The sequence below is a fragment of the Nerophis ophidion genome, linkage group LG21 (genome assembly GCF_033978795.1).
Source record: "Nerophis ophidion isolate RoL-2023_Sa linkage group LG21, RoL_Noph_v1.0, whole genome shotgun sequence".
Taxonomy (NCBI): domain Eukaryota; kingdom Metazoa; phylum Chordata; class Actinopteri; order Syngnathiformes; family Syngnathidae; genus Nerophis; species Nerophis ophidion.
This window is the reverse complement of record NC_084631.1, coordinates 35,225,416-35,235,337: the sequence shown is the minus strand read 5'-3', so window position 1 is coordinate 35,235,337 and position 9,922 is coordinate 35,225,416. Positions and strand designations below refer to the sequence as shown.

Below are 9,922 nucleotides of genomic sequence, written 5' to 3'. Positions count from 1 at the left end.
ATGCAAGGCATACTTGGTCAACAGCCATACAGGTGACACTGAAGGGTGGCCGTATAAACAACTTTAACACTGTTACAAATACGCACCACACTGTGAACCCACACCAAACAAGAGTGAGAAACACATTTCGGGAGAACATCCGCACTGTAACATAACGTAACAAATACCCAGAATTCCTTGCAGCACTAACTCTTCCGGACTCTAAAATAAACACCTCCTGCTACCACCAAACCCTGCCTACCTCAACCACTGCGCCCCCCATCTCCCGAATTCGGAGGTCTCAAGGTTATCAAGTATGGATGAGTCAGGTGTGTCTTGACTGGCTCCGCCGAACCCCTAGGGTTCGATCGAACCCAGGTTAAGAACCACTGCTCTTTCAACATTTTGGGTTGCCGACCCCCTGATCTATCTATTCAAAAGCAGGCCCGAGTCTGTCAGTACCATTATTGTCCGCTAGAGGGCAGAATCTCACCGAGCAGTTTGATACGCAGGCTGATAATTACACATTGAAGAAGAATATTAATCTTATCAATGTTGTTTTGAGGACGTGACGTGTCGCTACGTGTCCAAACTCTCCACTTTCACCGTCCAGGCTGCGGACCTTCTCTCTACGCCATGGCCGAAGATATGCATCTGTATTGGGGCTCCGGGTCTGCTCCGTGCTGGAGAGTCATGATCGCCCTGGAGGAGAAGAACCTGCAAGGCTTCAAGAATACGCTGCTTTCCTTCGACAAAAACGAGCACAAGTCACCCGGCGTTTTAGCCCAAAACCCCAGAGGACAGGTAATAAAAACAAAAAATAAAAAAAAGACGGCACTTTTGTCGAATGTGTTCCTTTAATAAAGATTAACTCAAGACTACAGGTTGCCATGCGAGCGGTAACACTCTTCTCTGTGACGTCACCACCAGAGTCCATTCAAAACTTTCAGTGTTTGTTTTTTTCCCCAATAAATAATTTGTTGCTAAACATTATTTGAACACTGGGGGAATAATCGGATACATCAATGTCATTCGGCTCATGTTTGTTTCTTAGTAAGCTCCTTTTATACATTCTTTGAACTATTTGAATGTTCAACTAGGTTAAGTGAGTGCGCATGCGCATTGGCCCTTTAAAAAAAAAAACCCCCGCTTCTCAAAACAATAATTAGAATATAAATATCTGTTGTGGTTTTGTCAAGATAGTCACATGTGTTGTGTTGGATAGAACTAATACGATTATATTTATACATCTTAGCACTCTGAGGGGAAAAAAGGGGATATTAAGTGTTTTGGACTTGGAAAGATCCGAGTGAACTTGAACGTAGCATCAATGGAGGCTGATTGTATGTACCGTATTTCCTTGAATTGCCCCCCGGGCGCTAATTAATTCAAAACTTCTTCTCACTCCTGCGCTTACCAAAGGCATGCGGTAAAAGTTAGCATGCGCCAATTATTTTTAAACATTTTTTCACTTACCAAAGGCATGCAGTAAACAATTGAGTGTGATGTAAGGATACCATCATGAAAAGCATATTTAATAAAAAAAGAGTTATGTTCTTACCTTTACTTATAAATGAAGTCCATGCGCCGTTCCTGAACAAAAGCATCGATAACTTGTGTATAGAAGTCTTCCGTATCTTACTTCAGTTTTAAAAGTCTCTCTGTCTCGATGGAGATCTTCCTTTATTATTACCTCCTGCTTCGATTGAAAGTCCAGTTTAGAAAACTGTTGTTGTCAAGGTGAAGTGTCACTCGTGACGTGACGAGTTTGACCCGGCGGTAAAACGAGGCATATTCTAATTATTTTGTGGGTTCTTCCGAGGATGTCGTAGTCGTAATGATTTGTGCAGTCCTTTGAGACATTTGTGATTTGGGGCTATATAAAAAAAAATTGATATTTTGCTAAACAAGTTTGACCCGGCAGTAATTCTAAGCATGCGCTAATTCTAAGCATTCGCTAATTATTTTGCGAAACGAGTTCGACCCGGCGGTAAAACGAGGCATGCGGAAAATCAAGGAAATACGGTATATGTTTAATTGAACATACAGACAACATATTGAAAATATGCACAAAAAAAATTAAGGCACTTCCAAAATATTGCAATATTTCAAACATTCACAAGGGGGAGCCATTATTGTTTTTATGTAAACTAAAAATGTTAAATAAAAAGGGACAACACAAATCCATCCATCATTTTTCTACCGCTTGTTCCCTTTTGGGGTCGCGGTGGGCGCTGGCGCCTATCTCAGCTACAATCGGGCGGAAGGCGGGGTACACCCTGGACAAGTCGCCACCTCATCGCAGATGATAAATATAACTAAAAGTAATAACATCCATCCACTTCTACCGATTATTCTTTCCATACAATTGAAATAATATATATTTTAAAAATGGGCTTATCTAAAACCACTTAATTTGTCCGATAAGAATAAAAAAATTACGAGCTTGTCATCGTCAAAGAAGTTATTAATAATTTGATATTAAACCAGCGTGGAGAATTTGGGTTTCTCCTTAAGAAATCAACTTTTATGTAAAAAAAAAAATGTTAAGCTTGCAACATAATATTGATAATCATTTCATCCATCCATCCATTTCCTACCGCTTGTCCCTTTTGGGGTCGCGGGGGACCGCTGGAGCCTATCTCAGCTGCATTCAGGCGGAAGGCGGTGTACACCTTGGATAAGTCGCCACCTCATCGCAGTGCATAATCATTTCTAAGTTGCTATGTTTTTTATAAATATACTAAATTGTATCTGATATGTTGTTGTATCAGGAATGTGCCAATAATAAAACGTCACATTATATAATGTACTTATACAACAATATTTATTACATAATATATTTATTTAACAGTTAGAATTTCTATCATGCTAGCTTATTAATGATAAACTGATCGCCGTTGTATCATTAATACTGGTCATGGTTACAGTAGTATACTAACAGTTTTATTACTTTGAGAAATCAACAATTAACATGTTTAATACCCATTTCAATATTATTTAAATTATTTCCATTTGTTAATTATTACATTCCATGAATATATTATTATCATCCATTAATAATGTTGACATTGTTTTGCCGCCTAGCAGAGTGTAAAGTAACTGAGCAGGTCGCCGACTTAGCTTCTCTGAAACATATACACGTACTGTACATATACATTCACTGTACAAACATACATATATACGTACTGTACATATACATTCACTGTACAAACACACATATACACGTACTGTACATATACATTCACTGTACAAACATACATATACACATACATATACATATACATTCACTGTACAAACATACATATACACATACATGTACATATACACTCACTGTACAAACACACATATACACGTACTGTACATATACATTCACTGTACAAACATACATATACACATACATGTACATATACATTCACTGTACAAACATACATATACACATACATGTACATATACACTCACTGTACAAACACACATATACACGTACTGTACATATACATTCACTGTACAAACATACATATACACATACATGTACATATACATTCACTGTACAAACACACATATACACATACATGTACATATACATTCACTGTACAAACATACATATACACATACATGTACATATACATTCACTGTACAAACACACATATACTGTACATATACAAGTACATATACATACATACACTCATGCATATAATCACACTTCATCAAACATATTAATGTTGTTGCCCCAGGGTAAACTGGGTAACACACGGCACACTGACAAAGTTTAACCTATTGTTACTATAACAATCTACAAGGTTAATGTAGGTTGCTTCTCTTTCTTCCCCTCCATTTATCTGCTTTTTTTGTATCTCTAGTTATCATTACGTATACGTATTGTTGCATTTTAAGCATTTTTCATGTACACACTTCAGAGTAATGTATTTTGGTACTTGGCACATGTTGCAGTTAGCATTTTAAAATGATAACAACAGCGTGCTAGATTGTTTTAGCTAATTTAGCAGAAATGCACATAAGTGTTATGTAGTTTTGTTGCTACTGTTAAATGTATGCTTGCTATTGTTGGCATGACAGCATAGTAATGTTACCACGCTAGCGTTTTTTTGCTCATTTTGCTAATATTTGTCGTTACTTTTATGCTTCCTGGCCAGCTTGCTAACTGTTAGCATTTCAGTCTGCCAAAATGGTAATTTGTAGTTCTTTGAATTTTTTTTTTTTTTTTTTTACTGGTTTTAAAGGTAGAAACTAGCAAAATGGCCCTCACTTCTTTGCTTTGTTTGATTAAATAAACACATTATTTTATTATTTTCCATCATACTTATGAGTTGTTTGAATACCATTATTACAATTCTTAAATTATGCCCGTTATGTGTTCTAATAATACCTGTATTTGACTTTATTTCAATAAATGTGATCAAATTTAAAAATAAAATTGCATGAGTAGAATTATTAACCTCCTTATTAAGCACGCAAATCCTCTCAGGAGTTACTCAACACGGTTCTATGTGGAATAAACATGTTTTACATTACAATAACAATAATAATAATAATAATTTATGTTTTCAGTCCAACAAACCTAAGTGAAGGTAGAAGTGTAAACAAATAAAACTAAATTCAAAAGTAGGAACATCAATCCTCAACAAAACGTCTGGAGCTTCTGTTTCTTCATGCTGTTAACATAATACTAATAATATCAAAAACCTCTAATAATATCACCGTTTTTTGTTACAGCTTCCAACTTTCAAACATGGCGACAACATCCTGAATGAATCCTATGCAGCCTGCTTCTACCTGGAGGTAAAGGAAAAGAGCGAGTGATGAGGCGTGAGCGTGTTGAAACCTGCACTTTGTTTACTCAGAGTCAGTTCAAGTGTCAGGGGAGCAAGCTGCTCCCAGATGGCGCAGCGGAGCAAGCTCTGGTGTACCAGCGCATGTTCGAGGGGATCACCTTCTACGACAAACTGTGTAAGACCTTCCTTTCCATCACGGCTTACCTCCACCGTGTATAAAACACACGAAACCTTCAGTTTTGTTCATGCACGAGGAACAAAGTCCAAAATCACTTTACAGTAAGCTACAATGAATACGTCATAATAAAGTCCTACTCAACACAGATGTTATTGGAAATATTTAATGAGGACTTCCAGTTTGTTATGGTGACAAACGTGACCCAAAACATGTTTTATTTAGAATTATTACACTTGATATCATTGAATTTAAACTTACTTTTTGGCATCTTGTTTTTGCTGCTTATTTTTCGTACACCATTGTTCAAAATTCCTTACCTTACATTATAAAAAAGTGTTATTAAGGTTAAAAAATCTCGAGGTAACAAACCACATAGTGTCATATATTCTTATTGGAAATCTTTAATGAGGGTTTCTAGTTTGTTATGATGACAAAAGTGCCCTAAAATATGTTTTATTTGGATTTATTTCACTTTATATAATTGAATATAAACTTACTTTTTGGTATCTTATGTTTGTTGTTTTTTTTATTTGTATTTTTCATACACCATTGGTCAAAAATCCTTACCTTACATTACAAAAAAAAGTGTTATTAAGGTCCAAAAATCAATAGACCACAAACCACATAGTGCCATATATTCTTATTGGAAATCTATAATGAGGACTTCCAGTTTGTTATGGTGACAAAAGTGATCTAAAACATGTTTATTTTGAATTATTACACTTAATATAATTGAATATAAACTTACTTTTTGGCATTTTATTTTTGCTGTTTATTTGGTGCACACAATTGGTCAAAAATTCTTACTTTACATTACAAAAAAAAGTGTTATTAAGGTCCAAAAATCAACAGACAACAAACCACATAATGTCATATATTCTTATTGGAAATCTATAATGAGGACTTCCAGTTCGTTATGGTGACAAAAGTGACCTAAAACATGTTTATTTTGAATTATTACACTTAATATAATTGAATATAAACTTACTTTCTGACATTTTATTTTATTTATTTGGTGCACACCATTGGTCAAAAATCCTTACCTTACATTATAAAAAGTGTAAGGTCCAGAAATCACGAGGTAAAAAAACCACATAGTGTCATATATTCTTATTGGAAATCTTAAATGAGGACTTCCATTATGTTATGATGACAAAAGTGACCGAAAAACATCTTTTAGTTTTATTTATTAAACTTGATATATTTAAATATCAACATATTTATGTCATTCTGTTTTTGCTGTTTTGTTGTCTTTTTGTGTAAACCATTGGTCAAAATTCCTTACCTTAAATTATAAAAAGTGTTATTAAGATCCAAAAATCAAAAGACAACAAACCGTATAGTGTCATATATTCTTATTGACAATCTTTAATGAGGACTTCTGGTTTGTTATGATGACAAAACTAACCTAAAACATGTTTTATTTCAATTTATTACACGTTATATACCGTAATACTTTTTGGTGACTTTTTGTGTTTTTTTTATTCGTATTTTTCATACACCATTAGTCAAAATTCCTTACCTTACATTATAAAAAGTGTTATTTTGGTCCAAAAATCAATAGACAACAAACCACATAGTGTCATATATTCTTATTGGAAATCTTAAATGAGGACTTCCATTATGTTATGATGACAAAAGTGACCGAAAAACATCTTTTAGTTTTATTTATTAAACTTGATATATTTAAATATCAATATATTTATGTCATTCTGTTTTTGCTGTTTTTTTGTCTTTTTGTGTAAACCATTGGTCAAAATTCCTTACCTTAAATTATAAAAAGTGTTATTAAGATCCAAAAATCAAAAGACAACAAACCATATAGTGTCATATATTCTTATTGACAATCTTTAATGAGGACTTCTGGTTTGTTATGATGACAAAACTAACCTAAAACATGTTTTATTTCAATTTATTACACGTTATATACCGTAATACTTTTTGGTGACTTTTTGTGTTTTTTTTATTCGTATTTTTCATACACCATTAGTCAAAATTCCTTACCTTACATTATAAAAAGTGTTATTTTGGTCCAAAAATCAATAGACAACAAACCACATAGTGTCATATATTCTTATTGGAAATCTTTAATGAGGACTTCCAGTTTGTTATGATGATAAAAGTGACATAAAACATGTTTTATTTGGATTTAGTACACTTGATATAATTGAATATAAACATACTTTTTGGTATCTTTTTTTGTTGTTTTTTTATTTTTATTTTGCAAACACCATTGATCGAAAATTCCCTACCTTACATTATAAAAAAAAGCGTTATTTTGGTCCAAAAATCAATAGACAACAAACCACATTGTGTCATATATTCTTATTGGAAATCCATCCATCCATCCATCTTCTTCCCCTTATTCGAGGTGGGGTCACGGGGGCAGCAGCCTAAGCAGGGAAGCCTAGACTTCCCTCTCCCCAGCCACTTGGTCCTGCTTTTCCCGGGGGATCCCAAGGCATTCCCAGGCCAGCCGGGAGACATAGGGGCGGTATAGTTCGGTTGATAGAGTGGCCGTGCCAGCAACTTGAGGGTTCCAAGTTCGATCCCCGCTTCCGCCATCCCCGTCACTGCCGTTGTGTCCTAGGGCAAGACACTTTACCCACCTGCTCCCAGTGCCACCCACACTGGTTTAAATGTAACTTAGATATTGGGTTTTCACTATGTAAAAGTGCTTTGAGTCACTAGAGAAAAAGCGCTATATAAATATAATTCACTTCACTTCACTAGTCTTCCCAACGTGTCCTGGGTCTTCCCCGTGGCGTCCTCCCGGTCGGACGTGCCCTAAACACCTCCCTAAAAAGTGAACTAAAACATGTTTTATTTGGATTTAATACACTTTGTGTACGGTAATTTAAATAAACATACTTTTTCTTATCTTTTTTTACAAATAAAAAAGTATTGTTCATACACCATTGGTGAAAATTCCCTACTTTACATTATAAAAAGGGCTTCACGGTGGCAGAGGGGTTAGTGCGTCTGCCTCACAATACGAAGGTCCTGCAGTCCTGGGTTCAAATCCAGGCTCGGGATCTTTCTGTGTGGAGTTTGCATGTTCTCCCCGTGAATGCGTGGGTTCCCTCCGGGTACTCCGGCTTCCTCCCACTTCCAAAGACATGCACCTGGGGATAGGTTGATTGGCAACACTAAATTGGCCCTAGTGTGTGAATGTGAGTGTGAATGTTGTCTGTCTATCTGTGTTGGCCCTGCGATGAGGTGGCGACTTGTCCAGGGTGTACCCCGCCTTCCGCCCGATTGTAGCTGAGATAGGCGCCAGCGCCCCCCGCGACCCCGAAAGGGAATAAGCGGTAGAAAATGGATGGATGGATACATTATAAAAAGTGTTATTTAGGTCCACAAATCAACAGACAATAAACCACATAGTGTCATGTATTCATATTGGAAATCTTTAATGAGAACTTCTAGTTTGTTCTGATGACGGAAAGAACTAAAACATGTTTTATTTGGAATGAACACTTAATACAATATACTACACACATACTTATTGGCATCCTATTTAACTGTTTTATAGAAGGGGTCGGGAACCTTTTTGGTTGAGAGAGCCATGAAAGCCAAATATTTCAAAATGTATTTCTGTGAGAGCAATATAATATTTTTTAAACACTGAATACAACTAAATGCGGGCATTTTTAAGTAAGACCTCTCATTTCTTTGTGATCATGTTCTGTTTTGTTTTTGACTCCATTAGTTCCTGTTTTTGCGCACCCTGGTTTGTTTTTGTTTCCATGACTACCAATCAGTTCGCCTGTTTTCACAACTCACACACCTGATTCACTTGAACTCATGTACCTGTTGTCAATCACCACGTCACCATTTAAGCCTGCAGTTGCCAGGCAGCCAGCCTGGCGACATCACCTTCTACTCACCCTCTATCACCTCCTACACACCTATGTTATCCATGCCGATGATCCATGCTCTTTCTCGGTCCAAGTACGTTTTTCATGCCATAGTTTGTAAGTTTTATTTTATGTTCATAGTTCTCCCATTGTGCGAGTTTTAGTTTTCATAGCCAAGTTTTTAACTTCCACTGAGAGCGCCTTTTGTTTATACCCTTTGTTTTTGTAATATTTTTGAGTTAAGATTAAAGATGTCATTACCTTCACGCCATGTCCGTTCCAATCACTTTGCACCACAGAAAAACAAACCACACCATAGTCCAGGTCTTGACAAGACCAACATTTTTAGAGTATAAATAAGTCTCTTACTCTTTTTAATAACAATGTTATTTTAAATTTAACCAATAATAGATATATTACTTTTTACCATCAATGCGACATCTTGGACAGGTGCGATAGAAAACGGATGGTTGGATTAAAATGCATGACAATGTTTTATGATTTGAACGTTATTTTTAACACTGTGATTACCATCGTAATTATTAATTACTTATCGTGTTAAGCAATGTCAGCTAAGATTTATCTAAGAGCCAGATGTAGTCATCAAAAGAGCCACATCTGGCTCTACAGCCATAGGTTCCCTACCCCTGGATTATAGGAAAGGTCAACATTCGTTACCTCACATTAGATTAAAGCCCGTGACAAGTGCGTTCTAGGTCTGTCGTTGTGTTGGTCACCATGGCAACACAAAAAGCTGCCGTCTTGCCTTGCAGTCGCAGTCATCTACTACGAGTGGTCGGTGCCCGAAGACGAGCGGCACGAGTCGGCCTTCAAGAGAAACTGCGAGGCCCTGGCCACCGAGCTCCACCTGTGGGAGGGTTACCTGCAGGTTTGTTGCCAAACACACAGAAATATCCCTCCTTCCTGTCTGGACGCTCCGTCACCTGCCCGCTCTTTGTAGGCGGGACCTTACCTGGCTGGCCCCAACTTCTCATTGGCTGATGTGGCTGTTTTCCCAACGGTGGCGAATCTTTTCCGATATGGGTAAGGCGGAAATTCATTTGTGCTTCAACAGACCCGTTTGATTGGTGCTGTGACAAAACTCTTAAGTC

The 9,922-nt window shown here is 36.6% G+C and overlaps 1 protein-coding gene across 1 annotated transcript in view; it reads left to right on the top strand.

The window, feature by feature from the left end:
- The first annotated feature begins 507 nt into the window (after positions 1 to 507).
- LOC133540045 (glutathione S-transferase A-like) overlaps positions 508 to 9,922 on the top strand; it is a 16,696-nt gene continuing 7,281 nt past the window's right edge. Inside the window, exons 1-5 of the mRNA XM_061882519.1 lie at positions 508 to 783; positions 4,714 to 4,779; positions 4,842 to 4,947; positions 9,584 to 9,699; positions 9,772 to 9,854. Of these exons, the coding sequence (XP_061738503.1) occupies positions 616 to 783; positions 4,714 to 4,779; positions 4,842 to 4,947; positions 9,584 to 9,699; positions 9,772 to 9,854 (539 nt within the window). The 5' untranslated portion in view covers positions 508 to 615. The remainder of the gene's footprint in view (positions 784 to 4,713; positions 4,780 to 4,841; positions 4,948 to 9,583; positions 9,700 to 9,771; positions 9,855 to 9,922) is intronic.